This window comes from Scomber japonicus, chromosome 18 (genome assembly GCF_027409825.1).
Source record: "Scomber japonicus isolate fScoJap1 chromosome 18, fScoJap1.pri, whole genome shotgun sequence".
NCBI lineage: Eukaryota > Metazoa > Chordata > Actinopteri > Scombriformes > Scombridae > Scomber > Scomber japonicus.
The window spans coordinates 7,675,414-7,697,854 of NC_070595.1; the positions used below are offsets into that span (position 1 = coordinate 7,675,414).

The window sequence follows — 22,441 nt, forward strand, 5'->3', positions numbered from 1 at the left end:
TTTAAATGAGAGAAGGGGAGGGAGGGAGGAAACTGCATTAAGGCGACAGCAGGTTGTGTTTGGAAAGCAGATGTTAGGTTTGGGGGGGGGGGGGGGTGGCACTATAGAAGGTTTTGGAGAAAATTGAGGATGAAAGGGGTTTGGGAAGGTAGGTAGGGCACGGTAGAGGCGACAGAGTTGGCCAGTTTTTCAGGAGGAAGTGTATCAGATTGGGCTCCAAACTCCCTCGCAGAGAGCGCCATAGTCAGAGCCATGAGTTTCAAATCATTCCTGATACCTGCTGTTGCTTAAAAGAAACAAAAAACCAAAGGTGGAGCAACAACCATACTTTTTAATAGTGAAGGAGAACACTCAACAACTTTAAATCAGCTTGCTATAATAGAAACCAATTTGAAATGCTTTCAAGAACGTGTGCATTTTCAAACACTTTCAAGTAGGGATGCATTGATCCAACATTTTCCTCCTCTAACCCACATATACACAGTGCCTCTAAAAACTGTTCAGTCCCCTCCGAAATTCTCATGTATTATTTTACACCATTAAAATCAAAGCAGATTTTAATAGGTTATTCAACACTTATGAACAGAAAAAGGACCTTTAGAGTCAAAGTGAAAGCAGGTCTCTACTAAATGATCTAAATATATAAAATACAAATGTGTTGGCACATGTTAATAGACTACATTAAGACTGGCGGTTTGAAAAGTGACATAATTGGATATTGGGAGTTTAATGGAATTGACCTGTGTGTAGTTAAGAGGTTTCAGCTCTAACGTGACATGAAGACAAAGGAAGGAACACTCCAATTAACTCTATGGAAAGGTGATTTAATGGCACGGATATTACAATCATGAGGAAAAGGAGAGAGTGTAATACAGTTGTAAATCTAGCATGTCCAAACTATTCCATAAAGGTCCATGTGTCTGTAGGTTTTTATTCCAACCAATTAAGAGCACACAATTAACTGATCAATAAATTGTCTGAATTTTGAGATCAGTTGATTAAATGAGTCAAATCTGGTGTGCTCCTGCTTGGTTGGAATGAAAACCTGCAGCCACATGAACCCTTTATGGAATAGTTTGGTGTCATCAGTATCGGTGTTATATGTTTAGATCACTTAGTAGAGATCTACTTTCACTTTCAAAATAAAAGGACTTTTTCTGTTGATCAGTGTCAAAAAAAGATATTAAACTTACTCAAAGTAAGTTGAAAACAATAAATGATAAAAGTGTCCAAGGAGGGTTTTGATGTGTTTATATGCACTGATTACACTGCATGGAATCATTTAATGTAAGGTAACATGAGTCAGTAGCCTGCCTCCAATGAATGAATGTACATGATTGTGAACATTTTATACCATTGGTGAAATAACTGTATTTAATGTGGATTGGTCACATGTGTCTAATACCTGAGGTCAGTGACTGCATCCCTACTTTTAAGACCCCTATTATTGTCAATTTACACATCCCTGATTGAAACCCTTCGTGACACCTCGGCGGACATCCCTATCTCTCACGTCCCACACTCTCCCACACACCTACCCCTTGTTGCCATGACAATCTACATCATCATCATCCCCATCCCCATCCCCATCGGCATCTCCATGGTTACTATGAGGTGTGTTGCCATGACAGTGTGTTCATGGGATTAAAAAAAAAAAAGAAGAAAAAATTAATGTGTTAAGATGGAGCGAGAAGGCGGCAGAGAACTGTGGAGCTCAATGGTTTGTTTCAGTTTTTAAAGAGGCACTCCGGTTTTGGTGTTGTTGTAGTCCAGAAAGCCTACACTTCCCATAATGCAATGCAACTCATTGGTTGTCTCCACGATGCAAGCTTTCTATTACAAATTTAGTCTTCGAGCCCAAGTTAAAATAACCCTCATGACATCATTTTGACATCATCAGGGTCATTTTTTTCAAGTTGACAGAAGACACAACCTGGATTCATAAATTAATCCATATGTGTAAAACTCACGGAGTGCCCCTTTAAGTCCCTCAAACCGACCAGAAACTGCCTCCAGCCAAAGCAAAAATGGAGGTTTCGCAGTCCCACAGCAGCCACACTCCTTATATAAAAACCAGTAAGAATTCAAGAGAATAGTTGTGGTATTTAAAATTATGAAATCACATAGAGATTATATATATGGATATTTGCAAAAATAAAAAAAAATGAAGAAGTGTATTTATGATGTGTGTGTCATCCTGAAGACTATTTTTCAAAGTTAAACAGATCTAATCTGAGTGTTGAATCAGTTTGCTTCTCCATGCTTAAGTGGTCTGAGCTGATGAACCATTGTAGGATACCATGTCGGGATATTTCCAGGAAGTGTTTTTGTTCTTTTATTTTATTTTATTTTCTGTTTTTGTGTGTCCAGGTGTGGCAGTGTGTATAATACAAGCAATTCTTGTTGTTCAGTTTTATTATTTTTGTATTATTTTAAATGCAATGTTGAGTTTTTGGTTCTTTTTCCTTTGATAACATGTGCCTTGCTTTGTGATTTTGGTCTGACTACAATACAGTAGATGGGTATGAACTATATATGGGGATCTCTCTCTTGTTCTGTTTCTTTGTTATTTGATGTGTCATCATTAAAATGATGCGCCCCCTCCCTTCACCCCCCTCACCGCCCCCTCCACCATCACCGATGACGTGCGATATTTGACCAAACTAACCACATGTGACAGCATTCCCACCACTTCCAGTAAGACAGCTGAACTTTAGCAACTTAACATGATGTGTTCAAGTGCTTGTAGGAACATGAGACATCCGGATCTCCCAAGCTAGCTGCTGTATTCAAGTGCTAGGCTTTCAGAATATTAAAAGCATTAAAAGAAATGAGGAAACACTCTCAAGGGAAAAAAATGACTATTTCACAAAATATTGAGCCATTACTTTTAAATTACAGATTCACCACAAAAAAAAAAAAACAGATGTGTAATCAGTGAACTGTCAGTTATGATAAATCCAGATGTGTAGTAAATGTGTAGATGTATATTTGAGTTTTCTTACATTGGACTGACACAAATCTTGATTCTTCTGCTTTGGCGAGTAGGTACATTTTTTTTATTGTTCTAGAAAATCAGGTGCCAAAATCCTGAAATTTCCAAGCTGACAGTTTTTTTTTCTAATTTAATTTGTAGCACATAAAAGCAGGGTAACCTCACTTCCATGGTACTGTAACCTCCCCTGATCACACACCCTCACAGCTGCAGTTTAAAGCTTAAGACCTTCTTGCTTTTTTAAAAACTGGCCCCTGGTGTTAAAAATGATTTAGCCTTTTTCCTTCCTCGGGTCTCATTCTGGTCATCTCTCATGTTATTTTATAGTGTGTTCGGGCATAGAGGAGGGGGAGGAGGGTTTTGGGGTCAGACTACAAAAGGTGAAATACTGATGACTAGATGGTGAAAAAAAAAACAACAAAAAATACACAGATGGTCCAACATGTTGTGGAGCAAGAGTACCGTTTCATTTTCTTTAACTAAAGAAGAAGTCGAGCTGTTTTCATTTGATTTTTTTTCCCGCCTGTGCTTATCTGACCAGAGACCGGACTGGTGTCTCCTCTGCTCTGCAGTGACCGTATGCGAGTGCTTGAGAGAGGCCGAGTGTGTGTCATGTGTCGCTCTGCTATTGACTGTATGAAACTGGTATGTGTGTGAATGTGTGAGTGTGTGTTGTAGTGACTGGACAGTGGTGTGCTTGCAGTGACTGCATCTTATGGCCATCTGCTCTGAATAAATAAATGTTCTATACAAACTGCACCGTGCACAGCTTCTCTTTGTGTTGTGAACTCTGTATTTTCAGGATCTTCCTCCAGGGGGCAGCACATGACTGTCAGGGGTGCATTAGCATCACTGGAGGCCCCTGGGCTACAGAATTTTATGAGCCCCACCCCACACCCCCACTACAGGACTTTGAGCCCCCCATCCCTAAGTGGTTGACACACAATATTTTGCCTATAAAGGAAGGAAACGAAACTTTTGCACAACTTTGTTGTTGTTGTCGTCAAGGCAACATAACTTTTAGGTTATATCACATAATATTATATGATATTAGTATTTAATATGTTATTAATGAATGTATACATGTATTTATTTATTTGACGTTTTTCCTGCTGGACATTTTGGCCGTTGATATTTTAATCTGCCGGCCAATTACAAAAGCCGGCATATACCGGCTAACGTAAATGTGATCCACACATTGATCTCATCAAGGTAAGGCTATAGCCTTACTTAGATGTAGGGGCTGTAGTAAGGCCTTAGATGTAGACTAATCAGTTGTTGTGATTTTATGAGTCATCCACACATTGATCTCATCAAGGTAAGGCTATAGCTGAACTAGGGCTGGGTACTGAAATAAATCTATACCAAGTAGTATCGAAACATCTTCCATCAAACAATACCTGCAATCGATCCTTTTTGCACAGAGCTAGAAAAAATGACTATTTGTATGGACATGGATTTAACGCCACATTTGATTGGCCCACTGCCACAGCAGCTACAACCCGTCTGTGGTTTCATTTAATGCTTCTATTCACATGATGGATATATAATGAAGTACTTGTAGTTGGTGTCACTTTAAGGGTATTTGGATTGGTATGGTAATTTCTGAAAGGATACCCAGCCCAAGTGTGAACTGTGGTGAAATAAACAGTTCTCAAAGTGTACAACAGTTTTATTGATCAATGATCAACTCAGGCTTACATGATTACAAGTATACAAGAAAATCATTGACCAGTGAAGACACTTGCACTCGTCCCCTCCTTTACCTTTCTTATCAAGGCTAAGTGGTGGCCAGATCTGCATTTAAAACGAAAGCAAAACACTTCTTTGAACATCTGTAAAAATCTGTCTAAATTTGCTGCGGGTTTGCATGATCTCATACAACTGAAAATCTACCCTCCCAAACATATTCATCAAGTCTGATGTGGGTCAGTATAGACATGTTGCTACTTGCTACAGACTGCTATTTTCGACCCAATATGGGTGCTCAAACATAATTTAGGAAAAGCAGGAGTTCACTTTTAGCTCATGGCACTTTCTCTGCTTTGGCCTCTGGGAGTTGTGAGGTTAATTACACTTGCCTGCCTTCGCTACCTACTGAGGGATAAATCCATCGAGTGTTACAGATGCGACAGAGCTCATGAAACAAACAATCAGTGTTAAATCTGTTACCTTCATTTGAACCGGTAAAAGTTAAGAGATCAGGGAGGGCGGAGAAGAAAGAGACAATCTGTCACATCATCGTTACAGCCTACTCTTACTTTTCATCCACCCATATGGCACTCATTGAAACACACACACAAACACACACACACACACATACATACATACATACATACATACCAGACACATCCATACACACAAACTGTCGTCTTCTCTCTCTCTCTCTCTCTCCCCTCATGTCCCTCTCTGTTGTATAGGCCAGTGTGAGTCATTCTAATGGGCACACGTCCAGGCTGTTATTTTACACAACTATACAACAGTTGGGTGGCTCTGCATACAGCTCCATCATGGCACTAATATAAAACTCAGGAAATCTATAGATCTGTCATTTTGTTTAAAGAGTTCACTTAGTAAAATGTCTTATAAAGGCTGGTTCCCCAGAGCTGAGCTGACCGACGACCATAATTGACAAAGAGGAGGAAGAAAGACTTGTTTTTTAAACCTGTTTCAGTCTTTCAGAGGAGTGTCACTTTACAAATACTATAAACAGACTTCCTCTAGACATCGTCTATTAAAAACTCCAAATGTACTAGTACAGCTACTCAGTCAGTGTGTAGACCTGTCACAATAACTACTTTTGTTGGACGATATATTGTCTCAGAAATAATCGCGATAAACGATATTATCATTTGAAGATCATTATATACCACTGATATAATGATAATACAATAGCATAATAACACAAAGGTGGCAGGGGGTCAAGAATATCAGTGTGTTAGCAATAGTAGCCATTAAAGTGAAGCTAACACTTCAATCGGTTTCTCAATTGTGGCACTGTAAACTCTACACTGAGAACCACACGCAGATTTACATTGTTTAACAAATCACAAAGTGTGAAGACAGACTTTAACTGAGCAGCCTTGACTGTCAATGCTATAATCTCAGCATTGGGAAAACAGTATAGTTGAGTCCCAGCTCCACACTACAAACTAAATATCAATAGTATTCCTGTTATTGCTGTTACTACAAAAAAACCCAAAAAAAACAAAAACATACTTTACCGTTCTGAAATTACAAACATTAATAAAAAACTAATGTAACTGACATTGCAACACTGGGAATACAAATTATATTTAAAAAAGATGTAAGGATTTAAAGGAGCAGTGTGTAGAATTTAGAGCATCTAGCAGACCAGACTTTGCAAAAATGGAATATAACATAACATTCATAAGTATGTTTTGATCAGTGTATATTCACCTGAAAATAAGAATAATCGTGTTTTCATTACCTTAGAATGAGCCCTTTATATCTACATAGGGAGCGGGTCCTCTATGACAGAGGCCACCATGTTGCACCGCCATGTTTCTACAGTAGCCCTCTAGTAGCTCTGGAGAGGAACTTGTGTTTTTTGCAGCCCTACAATATGTTCTACATGCTTGCAGTTGGTTGCAATATGCAACATCACCACTAGCTGGCACTAAATCTTACACACTGGTCCTTTAATAATTAAATCCTTAAACAAAATCCTTCAAAAAAATGTAAGATGTAGTTGTGAGCAGCTTGTGTGTTTCCTCAGAGTACTGCAGCTCTCAAAGATCAACCGTTTTATTGTCAGCACACTGACTTATATGTGTATACATTATTTTGTCACTTGTAAACATGCTACATATGTAGTGTGGAGCTGGGACTTTAAGCAGAGCTTTTGACCAACATATGGAAGCAAGTGGGAGTTTTTGTGGAGTCGTCGATGAAAATTTGATATACGTTCTCCTATAAAATTCTGTTTTCGTCGACTTTTAATCTGAAATTTCTCTCTTTAGGGAAGCTGTGTATAACATAAACAGGTGTCCTAATGTAAGTATGGTGTCAGTCCATGTTTGTGAAACCAGCCTTTAGACGTATTCTAACAGTATGCATTAGGCATCATCAGTACAGTTCTTAAGTGGCAGGTGGGTCCACAGGAAGCAGGCGGGACCATCATCAGTCCAAAAACTCTAACAACCATAATCCCCCTCTGCTTCCTGCTCCGATTACAGGGTTGCAACGTCCAGTCAACCGTGCTATGGTGCTGTGCGTTGATCGGTGCGACCATAAGGCAGCTTTTTGTCTTGTTTTGCCCCATAATGGACCGCTTAATGAGGTCACAGACGACCACAAGTTTGACCCCTCTGACCCCCCTATGATCGGGGGTGTCGAGGTGTCTGAGGATATTTTTTTTTTAAAGTTTGAAAAGCAAACATTTAGTAAAACAGTTTTTTCTTGATGCGGCTTGATCCTGAAGTGGCGGTAATTAGTTAAATTCACAATCAAAAGAATGGAGGAATCGTGTGGAAAAGGTTGACGTCTGTAGAGTCCGTCCGTCACCAAAAGTTGACTGGACTCCTGCAGAGTTAACTGTTTGTTTAGCACGTCCACACCTGAGAGACAGAAAGAGACACATGACTTTAAAGATCCAACAAAGTTATGATAAATAATCCAAATAAAAGCATTAATGTGTAACTAAAGATTATGATCAGGTGATGGATTTGTGTGACGTTACTCAAAGTGCTTTTATTCTGAAACTGAACAGACAGGAAACAAAACAGAGGGGCGGACAGGTGTAGGTGTAGGAGCTGGGTGTTGTCGTACCTTGACGGTGCTGTCCACAGCTCCAGAGAAGAGACGACCTCTGGACACAGCCAGAGCCGTCACACTGCCCTGGTGTCTGAGCAGAGTCTGGGTACAGATCATGTTGTCCATGCTCCACACCTAAGAAACAAACACACACATCATTTCACATTATGTTTAAACTCTGCTTCATCATTTCATCATAAGCAATACATACCACATTCTCTCTCCTCTTGTAAATGTAATCTGAATACTCACTAAAATGCTGAAATGTTCCTTTGCAGCTGTCTAGGACTTAGTACTAGTGGGCTCTTTAAACTTTTCTTGGACAATGCACATTAATTGACGCCATTATGAGTCTTGAGGCAGTATGTTGCACTTTAAAATGTAATGTTACTGATGGACACTAGATACTCTGACTGAATAAGCCTCAACTTCTCTCTAGAAAGTCAGAGGTGTCCAAACTATTCCATAAAGGGTTCATGTGGCTGCAGGTTTTCATTCCAACCAAACAGGAGCACACCAGACATGACTCTTTAATCAACTGATCTCAGTATTCAGACAGCGGATTGGTTGAATTGTGTGCTCCTGATTGGTTGGAAAAACCTTCAGGCACACAGCCCTTTAAGGAATAGTTTGGACATTTTGGAAATGATTGCTCTGTTAATAAGATTTGAAGACTTATAGTAGCTGTGATGAATGATGCTTCAGTCAGCTGCTGCTCTCCTGCCTCCAGGACTCACTAAGTTTAATGTTACTTGATTATGATACTATTACTAGTAATGGAAGATTTATACATGGCTTGTTAAATATATATTATGATTAAAGTGTATATCATCTTTCCACACTTAGATGAGGCTCACATACACACACACACACACACACTCTCTCCATCCTCACCCTGAGTGAGCGGTCATAGGAGGCGCTGAACACTTTGGTCTGGTCAGGGGTGGAGATGACAGCAAGAGCGTAAACTGTCCCCACATGACCTGTCAGGGTCCGCACCTGCTCTTTAGACTCAATATCCCACACCTAAGGAGGAGACAGACAACATCATCATCATCATCACACAGAGAGTCATGATGCAGGAATGAAGAAACAAAGCAGTTGAATGAGGATTTGTCTGTCACTTACATGAATGAGGTTCTCGTAGGTGCCGCAGACGATGTGGTGGTTGGTGACGGCGATGGAGTACACGCTGCCCCCGCTGGTCTGCAGGACGTGAACACACTCCAGAGAGCGGATGTCCCAAATCTGACAGAGGGGAGGGGGGGAAAAGACAAACAACAGGGAGTCAGAGATAGAGGAGGGGAGGGGGATTTTATCAGCAGTGGAAACAGTGAGTCGCTCAACAGCTGCAGGTTGTCAATGTTCATCTCCATGGCAACACACAGTGGTGGAGCGATCGCTTGCAATCATGCCGCAGCAGCGAAAACAGGACAAGGAGATGCAGCAGGGAAACAGAGGTGAAGGCCACGCTTCACATTCACTAACACACATCAGTGTCTTTTTGGATTCATTATCTAATCTATGAACTGCATAGGAAATAATAAAATATGTAATCATAAATAACTCCATATCTTTTTTTATTTAGGACTATACAAAAAACAGATTTAGGAATATCCTCACATTTAAGCAGCTGTACTCTGGAATGTTTTTTTAAGGACTTCAATGATTCATCTGTTCTTGGAAGTAATAGAAGTGATACAAAGTGGGAGATTATCAAGCCACAACAATGTAATGAACTTACTAATAGTTTGCAAATTCAACTTGTAAAAACATTATAAAAGAAATGGGAAAAGTTTCACTGACACCGACTAAATTATATATTTATGGAGTCCTCCAAGATTTATGTTAGTTACTAAATATTGGCAACATTCACCATGACAATTTCTGCAGCACAAAACTTCCTAAATGACCTCTCTGGCTAAGTGCTGGCTAGAGACTAACTGCTGCGCTTATAAAGGACGGTAAAGCGGAGCGCAGATGACTCTATCTGAGCTTTCATCTCCCTTTCCTCATTCTTCATTCTTCCACAAAAGTCCCTCGTTCCCACCACCGGCCCCTCTCCCTCTCCTTTTCTGTCCTTCCCTTTATCTCCTTGCAGTGTCCCTGAGGTATTCATTAGTGACCGACTGTGGCAAGACAGAGGCACACGCACACACACACACACACACACACACAGATGCATATACAGACACACAGTGCACACAGAGTGCTTTCAACAGTGAGGCAGTGAATAGAGATGACAGTCAGACAGAGACACAAAGCTCTTTTTATATAGAGAAGACAGAACCCAATTACTGGCTACACTATATCCCAATGACTTTAACAGCACATTATACACACACACACACACACACACACACACACACACACACACACACACACACACACACACACACAGAGAGAATTATCATTTTTTCAAAACAAACAAAATAATATATTATTGATTATTATAATGGCTAAAAACTCAAAAGGGGATGAGAAGTGCTTTAAGAAGTGTTCTGACTGTGCTGATCATTCCCATAATGAATAGTGTATTAAGCTCTCTATGGCCAGTGTGAGCTCTTTCTACCTTCCTCCGGCTTTTTATTTGTATACTTCGACTCCAAAATGAACACTAGCCATTTTCCAAATCCCACTCAGATCTGTCACCGCCAGATAAATCTGACCAAACACACTCAAATCCTGCTGAACAAATGATAACTTGATAAACTGTATTTGTAATATTGAACAAATGAGCAATTTCGGGGCTCCATAAATCTGAGCAGGTCACAACAGCATCATTTACTTTGTTATGCTTCAGCAGGTGCAACAAAACACTGATTTGAACAGTGAGTGAGCGGGAACATGGAAAACCGAAGGAAAAGTCAAGTGGTCAATACAGGACTATCTCCAAAGAGCCTGAAGCTCCTGTGACCACTGTTGCCAATATTATTAACAAGTTCAAGGCCAGTGGAACTGTAGCCAACATCTCTGGATGTGGCCGCAAGAGGAAAATTGGCCTGAGAATGACCAGAAGGATTGCTTGAACGGTCGAAAAAGTACCAAAGAAACACAGATCCAAACTGATCTTCAAGTTCAAGGTAAAATAGTTTCAAGTCGCACCATCTGTCGCTGCCTGAATGAAAAGGAACTCCATGGTAGAAGGCCCAGGAAGAGCCCACTTCTATGAGAGAGACACAAAAAAGCCAGACTAGACTTTGCCAAAATGCATGTTAACAAGCAACGGTCCTTTTTTGTTAAATCACACCAACCCTATGGAGGAGGCTCATTGATGCTTTGAGGTTGCTTTGCTGCACTGGGTGCCTTGAATGTGTGCAGGGCACTATGAAACCAGATGACTAACAAGGCATTTTGGAGCCAAACATACAGGCCAATGTCAGAAAGCTGTGTCTTAGTCACAGGTCATGGGTCTTCCAACAGGATATTGACCCCAAACAAAAAGTGGATGAGAATAAATCACTGGACAGTTCTGAAGTGGTCTGCTATGAGTCCTGATCTGAACTACATAGGACATCTGTGGATAGAGCTGAAACTTGCAGTTGGGAGTCGACACCCATCAAACTTGAAAGAACTGGGGCAGTTTGCTCTAGAAGAGTGGGTTGACCTGCAGTTATTGCCTCCAAGGGCTGAGCTACAAAACATTAAGAGAACCAATATTGACATTTTCATTTGTTTTATTGTATGAAGTTGTGAATCAAAGGTTTTAGTTATATTTAATGTGAAACTAAGAACGACGGAACGACTTCTATCAGTTTCAGGTTAATACAGAAACAGGTGGAATGGTATCAGTATTTTCAGCCAGGTTTGTATGAACACTACATCTCCCCAACCCTCCACTTACCTTGATGGTCTGATATGAGCCGCTGTACAAGTGGTTCTGCGAGGCGACCAGTGCTCTAACCCAGTGATTCAGACCAGTCAACTCCTTCTTCAGCTTCAGCTCCGTACCCACAATGTCCCACACCTACAAACACACACACAAAATTCATGGAGATAATGAGAAATGAGACAAAAGGAAAAAAAATGGATATATAAACTTGACACACTTGCAATAAGTCATCAAAAAACACCACCATAAAACTGAAAACAACAAGCTCATTTTTTAATAGTACACACACAGACAGTGCATTGAGCACAGCTGTGGTGGAAAACAGATGTGGTGAACGCAGTAAAGTGCATGATGTCACAGAGCTGAAATAGAAAAAAAGCTTTAAGATGTGAGCAGGAGACAGAATGGAAGTTGGGTAAGAAAGGAAAGTCCCTGTGTAAGAGCACTGACATCACTCACACTCTCTCACGCACACACACACACACACAGTCATCCCCTCCCCTTCTCTTGCTCCCATGTAACCATGGCAACAAAGACAAGGCTACAGCCATCGCTCCTTAGTGTCCTCCGTCTTCTCAATGAGCAACATTTTTCCAGAGTGAAAACCTATTTTGCAGGTCGCTGCCTAGCAACTAAGGCTAAATTCTGTAGATATAGAAATAGATTTCTAGTTGTACACACACACACACACACACACACACACACACACACACACACACACACACACACACACACACACACACACACACACACACACACACACACACAGTCTTATTTAGCAAAAAATAAACTGAAGCCTGTGCAGAAAGTTTGAAAACAACACCAGCAGGGTGATCCATCATGCACATAGCTATACCTTAATGGCCTTGAGGGAGCCGCTGAACAACATATTGTGGGAGGAGACCAGTGTGCACACAGGGTTGTCATGGGCACGGATTGTATTGACTTTCTGCAGGGTCTGGATGTCCCACACCTACACGAGATGAGAAGCACAACTTCTATGACGCATGCAGAACAATTTTAACTTGGAATTATGAAAGTTGTTCCTTACAAAGAGGAAGCAGGGTCGTGAATAATACTTACGATGATGGTGCAGTCTGCAGAGCCGCTGTATAGCCGGTTACTATGGAGAAACAAAAAGATATGGCTGAGTAAGCTTTTGGGGTAAGGGCTAGTCATTCCCAGTTGATTTTTATGTGACTGTGTGAGTTGTGTTACCCCTGGATGCACAGTGCCAGTACGATGCCATCATGACCCTCAAGGGTTTTCTGACACTTGTAGGTGGTGCAGGTGTCCCAAACCTGAGGGGGGAAGAAGATATACATATTTTTAAAAAAAGCTGAAAACTTGTACAGGGCTCATTCTGAAGCTTTTTAAAGTCTCTCCTAAATTTTTCTAACACTTGAGTAACTGTATTGGCATTTCTTTAGATATAAACAAAGTCTCTAACTCCAGATATTTAATAGAAAACAGGCTTGTGGGAGGAAGTTAACATAACTTTAGAAGAAGGCGGGTGATGGCAATGTTCAGACCCAAAATAGCACTGCGTCAAGAAAAAAGAAAAGAAAAAGAGAAGAAACGAAAGAAAAGACAAGAAGAGGTGGTGTTGATGTGGGTGTATTGCTACATGCATGAAGGGAAGATGAAATAAAGGAAAGTCCAGTTTAATAATAAATCCATGATGCTCAAGGATGCTGCCGTTTTTTTTTTGGGCCTTAAAGTTGTGTGTGTGTGTGTGTGAGCAGGTGTTACCTTGATGGTCTTGTCTGAGGATCCGGAGAAGAGCAGGTCTCCGGTGGAGTAGACACACAGACACCAGACGGGACCCTGGTGGCCAACGAATGTCCCCTTGCACTTGAAGATCTGCTGGGGGTCGTAAGCTGCACGGAAACAACCAGAGAGAGGAAGAGACTGAATTTACTGTTCTTAATGGAAAACTGAATGAGATCAAGTTTCAGTGAATGTGAAATATTTAAAAGGAAGGAGGAAGAAAGACAGAGAGGCAAGACAAATAGGAATTCAGAGATGGAATTTGCATTTGATAATGCAATGCAATGATCATGGCAACAGTATTTGATGATGGGTCATGAGTTGCAGAATGTAGCATCACCAAGGTCTTATGTCTCAGCTGAGTCAATGTCAGGTGTAAATACTTAAGATTATGGGAGTAATTAGTGAAAGAATGAAACAAGTGACTTCCTGTTGCCAGTAGGTGGCGCTATGACTGTCACTAAATATGAGACTATATGAGAATATGAGAATTTGATTCAAAATGGCCGACTTCCTGTTGGTGTTAGGGTATGTGTCCAAGAGACTTTTTGGTGCGTACTGACATGATGTACATGTGTACTGAGTTTTGTTTGTCTATGTCAGTCTGTGGCGAGGGGCTCAATTTTATTCATTTGCCAAGGGGGCGCTATAGAGCCATTTTACCACGCCCATTTATGCAAACCATAAAATATCAAATTTTTCGCCGGGTCTGGCTTGCGTGCAAACTTTGGTGAGTTTTGGAGCACGTTCAGGGGGGCAAAAAGGGCGTTATCGTGAGAGAAGAAGAAGAAGGAGAAGAATCCGGACAAATACAATAGGGCTTCACGCTGGTCAGCGCTCGGGCCCTAAAAATAAGCTGAGATATTTACAGCCAAGGATTCCCATGTTAAGCCTGGCGTTGATGTGGGACAGTTCATCCTGCAAAAACACACACACAATAGATTTGGAATTTGTTCTTGTATAATCACCAATTTAATAATATATATAATCCTCCAATTTAAACTTTTATTCCCATATTTACACACGTATATGTGGATGTGTCTCTTTTTAAAAAGTGCAGACTTACGTTAAGCATGGATGCATCTCTACGAAATTCCATCAGGTCCTCGCTCAGTTTGCTCTGGTTCTCATCCAACACATCTGAAATACACACAGGCATAATATCTCTGAGAGAAGCAAAACAACACCAACATTAGAGTCATAAAACTTTCTCCGGTCGATATTTCTCCGTCAGCAGCTGTGTGGTCCTAAGGTCTTCTTACAAATGTGGTGGAGTTCAGGAATAAGCCGTGATCTGATCAGGACTTTTCTCTGCCAATAACAATACAAGCTCAAAGTATCAGCTGATACTGAGCACCAATCCAATACTAGTGCTCTTAAGTTCCAAAATGTAGATGGTAAATGGACTGCACTTATATATTACTTTTCTAGTCAAAGCAATTTCACACTACAAGTCACATTAACACATCCACACAGACATTCATACATCATTGGCACAGCCATCTGGAGCAATTTTGGGTTAAGCATCTTGCACCAAAGACACATAGACATGTGGACTGGGAATCGAACCACTGATCGTCCGATAATTGGACGAACCGCTCTACCTCCTGAGCCACAGCTGCTCGTTATGTAAAATCCTTCAAAGCTCTGAGTTGAACTGATTGAGATGTATGAAAGCTACTGTGAGGCTGCAACTACAGATCATTTCTACTAAAACTGTAAGTCATTAAAATGCATTTATTGTGAAGCACATGGTAAATGGACTGTAGTGAAGTAACATGTGACTATGCTTGTGGCTTCCATGCATGAATCCTGCTTTGTTTGATATTTGAATACTGTGAATCAAAAATAATTTAAAAAAAATCAGCAGCCACCTCTGTAGTGTACAGGTTATAAATAGTTGGCTGGTTTGTCTGAATAAGCAGCTAACACTAAACAACGTCTTTCACTGCTTACCGAATTTGAGCTCCAGGTTCTTCTCTAGTTGATCTAGTTTCTCAGACAGTTTGCCCAACATGGAGCGCAGGAAAGCAATATCTTGGTCCTTCTGGGCCAGAGTCAGCTGCATCTCGTGGAACCTAACAGGGTTCACATACAGGTAGATCAGAGACAAAGAGGACAGAAACAAGCATTTGGATATTTGAACACGTACAGTCGCCCAGTTGTCTTGACTTTGTGTTTATAATCAACAGCTCCGCTTGTGTTGTATACAGCTGTAATATGTGTGCTCACCTGTCATCAGTCTGCTGCAGAAACTCCTTCAGCCCTTCAAATTTACACACCTCCAGGTGTGTTTCATATGTGTCCTGGTTACCAATGAACGTACATCTGTCAGAGAGGAGAGGCAGATTAACAGATGGTAGAGAAGTGAGTTCTATCAATTAATCTATCAAACTTTATTTGTACAGCACTTTTCATACAAGGCAATATAACAAAGTGATTTTCAAAGTAAAAGAGCAAAACAAAAAAAGAAGAAATAAATAATGACTCAATAAAAACAGGAAGTGAGGAAATGCTATTGTAACTCATGAATCCGCAGTGAGGAAACACCAGGGGTGGGATGGCAATGTAAAATTTTAAAATACCCCCCCACACACACACACACACAAAAATAAAAGATTAATAACATATAGTAAAGAAATAATAAAATTAAGTGACTATAAAATAAAGTGTGTAAAAACAGAAATATAAGGAGGGGTATTCAAAGGAAAAGGAACACAAAGTATACAAAAAGAAACGCGTGTGTGTGAAATGTAGATATAATTAAGACTAAATTAAATTATCTGTCCATATGTGTGTTTTAGGACTCACCCATATTTAGAGTGGGGACACTTGATGTGCTCACACTCTTTGAGGTGAGCCTCCAGGTTCATGGTGAGCAGAGGGGGGCAGGAGGGGTTGTTGGGGCAGCGGACTGGCCTGTAGTCACAGCTGACCTCATGTTCTCTGTGGAGGCACAGTGAGTTTGTAGTGAGGAGAGAAAAGGAGAAACAATGGAAATACAACATAATCTGATCCTTGTCTTGTGTCCTTACTTGCGTGTGGACAGTTTGATGGTGAAGGGGCAGCCCAGTGGATCCACCTCGTACGCCCCGGGTTTCCCAGCCACCGTGGCGGGGGAGGCTCCGGCTGCTCCTGCACCACTGTTCGTGGCCCTGCAGCCGTATTTACAGTGGACGAACAGCTCGCCAATCTGCTCGGCGACCGCAATGTTGTTCACCACGACCGTTAGCTTAGCCGCGTCCACCGGGCACTTGTCTGTTAGGAATGAAAACAAACAAGAACATGAGGTTATGATATGACTACAATGCTACATCTGACACAGCTAAATGCAACATAGACAAGTACAAATGTGCACCAGACACACACACACACACACAAACACACACACACACACACTTTAAGTCTTACCTGAAGTCAAGGCACATCGTCTGCAGAAGGTGTGCTGAGGAAAGAGGAGTCCACATATTTTATTTGTTCTTATTATATGAAGTTATAACACCATTGACCATCCACTAAGCCCGGCACCCCTTAGTTACTGTTGCTATTAGGGGTGTAAATCACAAGTTTCTTCTTCACGATACGATATCGAGTCAATGGACTATGATTCAATGTTTGCTAATATCACGATACAATTTCGATTGGATTCAGGAGGTAGCGATCGATATGAGATATCACAGCTGATTTAACACAATCATTTCAGCTCATATCAAAAAATATTTTTATTTCTGAACTCAACCAGACATTTAAATGGAAAACAATCTGTTCTTTTCTTTTCTATCAAAAATAGACCTCCTGTTCACTAAAGTGCCACACTTTGATATAGAGCTTTAAAATTTTCGACACACATCCACAGGAAGAAAGCAGAAGCTGGACCAAATGACAAAATCTGTAAAAGCACGCTGCAGCTCCCAATGCAGGCAGACTGGGATCCACCTGCGTTGGGAGCTGCCGATGTGCGCGTCTACCTCACACACCGTATAAAAGAAAATCGAAAAAAGGTAAGTCACTATTTTTATACATTAAGGCAAAATGTTTGCTTCTCTTTTAGAACTGCAGTGTCTACCGTGCTGCGGAGGGAAAAACGACATGTCAAAAGACGAGCAACAGCACATTTCAGTCTTTCTGTGTGGCTGAGTTTACAGCAACGTTGTATCCGAAGCATCTGATGATAGACTGTCTTTATAACCCAGCTACGGACATGCTGCTGCTGCTCTTTTAGAGCCATGGTTTTTAGTTTTTAGGATAACTTCACAGACTTTTATTCTGGCAGTTGCCATGTCGCCGCTGGCATTTTGTTTGGTGGTGTGCACTCCCGCCACGGGAATTTCAAAATAAAAGCTTGCCTTAAAATTAAAAATGTCTGATGGATGTTTTAATTTTGCATCAATGCTATTAGCTCGTTGCTCATTGAATTGATGTAGATCGGTGTATCATTACACCCCTAGGTACTATGCCTATCAAATGTTTCATCTTTGCTTGGCACATATGCAGTCTTGGGCAAATTTATTATTGGAATTTTTTTTTAAATAATGTGTCCTTGATATTAGATTAAAAGTAGACAAGTAGGCTTCTCATTTCCAGTCCCTGAAATGACAACTGTTGCCCAGCAGATTTTATCAGCTGCAGCACGCTAGCTAATTAAGCTGACCACCATTATCTCAGTTCTCCATCTATTTTGATAATCGAGTAATCTTCTGACTCCAGCTAGTTAAAAATTAATATTTTCTGCTTTCTTTAGTTTATTTGAGATGTGGATCAACAAAACATTGGATCTCTTGAATTGGTTTGAAGACAAGTTAAACTAGTTAGTTGGAGATGCTAAAATTATCAGCTTATGTTAGAGCACATGATGGGCATGATACACCCTGCTTCAATGTGTGGAGAAATCCAAAGCTTCCATAACTAGAGCCTAGTTATGGCTGCTAAGCTATGACTGGGAGGCAATTCTGCAAAACGTCACTTATAATCTGCTCATGATGGATCATTAAACACACCCTTTCAAGGAGAATTTCACACAATTCTAAATTTGGGAGTCAAAGTCAATCATTATAAAAATGTTTTTTACAATAAGCACGACCAGAGTTAGAAATAAAGAGAAAAGAGAGATGAAAAAAGAGGAGCGGGTTGAAGAGGACAGATGTAAACTTACCCCACATGTGGTGATGACGGGGTCCTTGAAGACGTTACAGCACAGCTGGCAGCACAGTTTGACTGACGGCTGTTCGGCAAACACCTGGGGCTCCTGCACACAATCACACCAGTTTGATCGTTTACTCAGTCTGTGGTGTGAGTCTGAGCTCCAACACTATTTTTATACATGTAAGAGTGTGTGTGTGTGTGTGTGTGTGTGTGTGAGCATCTATTTATGAATGCAACGCAACTGTGTGCTGTCTATATACTGTGTGTCACTGCAGGGTACCGTACCGTGTCTTCTTCCTCTTCGTGCAAAGAGAAAGTGGAGCGCAGAGACATGTTGGACTCTGAATGAAGAGATCGGACTGAGATGGCCGAATCTGACCTCCGAGGAGTACCAATTGGAGGCTGAGAAGAACAGAGAGAATGTAGGGGTCACAGTCTATTCATACATCAATAAATAGGACATCCAGATGTGTGGGATCTTGTGCATTGGTCCGGTCAAAGTGTCAGTTCCTCCGGCAGTTGCTTTATTTATTAATAATGAACAAAAGGTATGTGTTTCTGTTATTAGAGCACATAGCGCAATGCTACATGCTACTGTGACCGGAAGATAAACAAGGATACAGATAGAGACTCCTCTGAAACCACACACACACACACACACACACACACACACACACACACACACACACACACACACACAGTCACACACAGGCACACACACAGTCACACATACAGTCACACCCCCTAGCAACACGTCCCCTCGACGCAGAACTTCGAAAGGACAACGACGGCGTCGCTCCGACGCAGAAGTATAAATCAGCCTTTACTCCTATATTATATATTCCAGGTGTTTAGTTTTTTATTTTACTCCAGGCTCAACAAAAAAAATCCTCAGCTTTATTAGAAATGTGTGTAGGCATGTGTATGTGTGTGTGTACCATTCCATCATCATCATCCCTGGGGGAGTAGGTTAGAGTGCTAGAGGAGGAGGGAGTTCTTCTGTGCTGCTTGTAGGTGCTGGACGCTTCTGCTGAAAACACATGATGGCAAATTCACATCATAAAGACATTCTGCAACAATAGTATAGAACTTAAGTGAAAACTTAACGTTAAAAAAAGAGGAATAATGATTAAGAGAAAGACGGACTATTTAAATAAAAAAAAGGGAAAGAAAATATGATCAGAAAAGATTATTTGTGTGTCACCTTTAGCTCCAGCGGGCACGGCTGAGAAGGCAGGGCCGAACGATGCCTCCATCCTGATCTATGGAGAAGAAAGAAGGGATGGAATGATAAAAGGATGAAGAAAGAAGGAGTTAAATCATTAATTATTTTAAATTAAGCAAATAAATACAGAAAGTAGTACCACACAACATGTAGTATAACTGAGATATTTGCTCTCTTTGTTTCTATTTAAAACAACTACACACACACACACACATTATATATATATAAACAAGCTTCATTCTTCTCTCACACTGAACCACTAGTGTCTCTCACCCGCTGCCGGAGTCTGCTGGGAGGTGGGGGTGGAGGGGCGGATGCTGCTGCTGTTCCTCAGGAGTATCAGTGGTAGCGAGACGTCTTACCTCTGCTTATAACCTGAAACGAGCGCATGAGGACACTCGAGTGGCTAGGCCTGTGAGGAGGAGAGAGGACAAGTAGGCGTGAATAGAGGTGCAAGTGAGGAGGAGGAATGAAGAGAGAGAGAGAGAAAATAATAAGGCTGGTTGATACTCCTCTGAGCAGTGCTGCAAGGATAAATATATGTTAGCTATAAGTTGGCTTTCCTTTTTTCTTTTTTCTTTTTAACACCTACACTCAACACAGGAAATATTGGTGACCGGAAACACTTCAAGCTATCTATGATCAGAGGCAGAGATAGTTGCTAGTACAGTGACATTACTGTTGCTGAAAGGATGTCTGACCCAGTTTACTGACTTCATGCACAACAACACAACAATCAAAGACAAAGATTCCACTGCTATATTAAAACTCTTATAATAAAGCTTTAAATGACTAATAACTGAATACAGAGAGCTCACAAATCATTTACTGCTTAAAAACTCATATTTCTTTAGATCTGGACTACATCTACACCGATATTGATGCCGTCCATGATTCATCTGGTTTTAAAATAAAATATCAGCATGTTGTTAAAGAAAGTTCTGATTTGCTCTTCTTTTCAGATTCTTATAGTGTTTAAACAGCGTAACAGGAACGCAGGTGACACATTTACATACATGATTGCAATACAATTATGAGATAAAAATCGGAGCACGGAGCCAGTGGACTGGAACAGCTGCATAGAGGAAGTTGAAAATAGCAGAAGTAACAGGTTGTCTCATATGCAAAACACAATGTACTTTAAAAAATATATTTTTTTCTTATTTCATTACTGTTGTTTCAGTTTTTAGAGATATATATGAATATGTGTGTGTGTGTATGTCTATAGTAACCTTGTGTAGTGTGAATTACCTTTTTCATGCCCTTCCTTGCCTATGTAAAGCATTTTGTGACTTTTGCATGTGAAAAGCGCCAAATAAATACATTAGTGATAATATCTGCTCCTCCTACAAAAGTTATACCCCCTCCTCCCCCTCCCCACGAGACTGATAAACAGCTGACAACAGCAGGAAATATACTGTGCACAACAGCTGTCTGACCCCCCTCCCACCCCTAACTTTCATCAACACTTTAATGAGAGAGTGACCCAGCATCTGCAAACCCTCAAACACACCGAGAAAAGGCAAGGGAGGGAGGGAGAGATGGAGAGAGATGGGGAGGGGGTGTTAGAGAGGGTGGGAGGGACACGGAGACAAAGACACGAGGGAGATGTGACAGCCAAAAAAGCAGTGACCCGGACAACTAGATAGTGATGTAAACAGAAAGGTATGCGGACTGTCAGCTCATATGGTAATAGGCTGCAGAATCCGCCTGTGAAACTATCCAGGACCTCTAATCCGCTCCAAACCAGCGTCACTGTCTCTTTTCACCAGCCAGGAGATTCCCGTAAAGGGAAAACAGAAAAAAAGGGGGGCGGAACACACACACACACACACACACACACACACACACACACAAAGTTGACTACTGTGACAGTCAAGCTAGCTAAATGTTCAAACGACACAGACAGGAGTGCAACAGTTAAACGCGTGCTAGCTCCTGTAAAAGACGGCTAATAATGTAGCTTCGTATTAACAGTCATTTCTGTCTGCAAGCGTTTTAAAACTGCGATAATTAGCCAGCGAAAGTGGCTTGTTTGCTAGCTTAAGTTAGCTCTTGTTACATTACTGTTAGCAATCACTGCTGCGAACGGTTTTCGGCAACTTCTACAACCCGCCAACGGAAAATGCAATCTATTGTGTTGTCAGTAAGAGTTTTAAAAAAAGAAATATTAACGTTTTAGTTTGTGGACTTACCATTATTTTCGCCACAGCGCAGCTCAAAGTCTCCAGACGGCTTCCCAAATCTTTCTCTCGCTGCTTCACGTACACAGTAACACAGCTCCAATGCCGCAGTGTACTCTGGGATATGTAGTAGAGTGAGCGCCGCTGTGTGTTCCTACCGAGCGTCCTCCCACTACGCTACCCACAAGCCACCGCACAGGAGCTGCCATTGGGCTCGGTGCTGTCAGTAAATTCCGCAAACCAACTGCAAAGCAAACCATACCCTCATATATACACCGTCGCTCCGGTTTCGAGCCGTTATTGGTCCTCGCGCATACCGAGCCATCATGCGACAACCACCATCACGTTTTACGATGAGTGCACGTGCAAGGTGGTGTGATCGAGGAGAAGCACTACTGCATGCCACAGACAAAAATGTGGAGAAATACTGACCAACACCACTACATCTGTAAAATATTGTATTATGCAACTGCATGCATGGATAACATATATCATTATGATAATATATAACGAGAAAA

General features: G+C 41.1%; 1 protein-coding gene across 2 annotated transcripts; it reads right to left on the bottom strand.

Moving 5' to 3' along the window:
• Positions 1-5,929: 5,929 nt before the first annotated feature.
• Positions 5,930-22,032, bottom strand: traf7 (TNF receptor-associated factor 7). 2 transcript variants are annotated; one of them, XM_053338389.1, is made up of 22 exons: positions 21,936-22,032; positions 20,014-20,152; positions 19,720-19,777; positions 19,454-19,542; positions 18,801-18,917; positions 18,526-18,618; positions 16,785-16,818; positions 16,409-16,631; positions 16,185-16,319; positions 15,606-15,701; positions 15,330-15,451; positions 14,440-14,513; positions 14,243-14,291; positions 13,356-13,483; positions 12,822-12,904; positions 12,687-12,726; positions 12,460-12,576; positions 11,616-11,738; positions 8,900-9,019; positions 8,666-8,797; positions 7,787-7,906; positions 5,930-7,575 (listed from the first exon to the last, which is right to left on the bottom strand). In XM_053338389.1, exons 3-22 carry the CDS (start codon positions 19,769-19,771, stop codon positions 7,561-7,563), a joined length of 1,962 nt encoding a protein of 653 aa, XP_053194364.1. In that variant the 5' UTR covers positions 19,772-19,777; positions 20,014-20,152; positions 21,936-22,032; the 3' UTR covers positions 5,930-7,560. The 2 variants fall into 2 exon arrangements, with proteins under 2 accessions (XP_053194364.1, XP_053194363.1); XM_053338388.1 differs by having other exon boundaries at positions 19,454-19,545.
• Between the last annotated feature and the right edge of the window lie 409 nt (positions 22,033-22,441).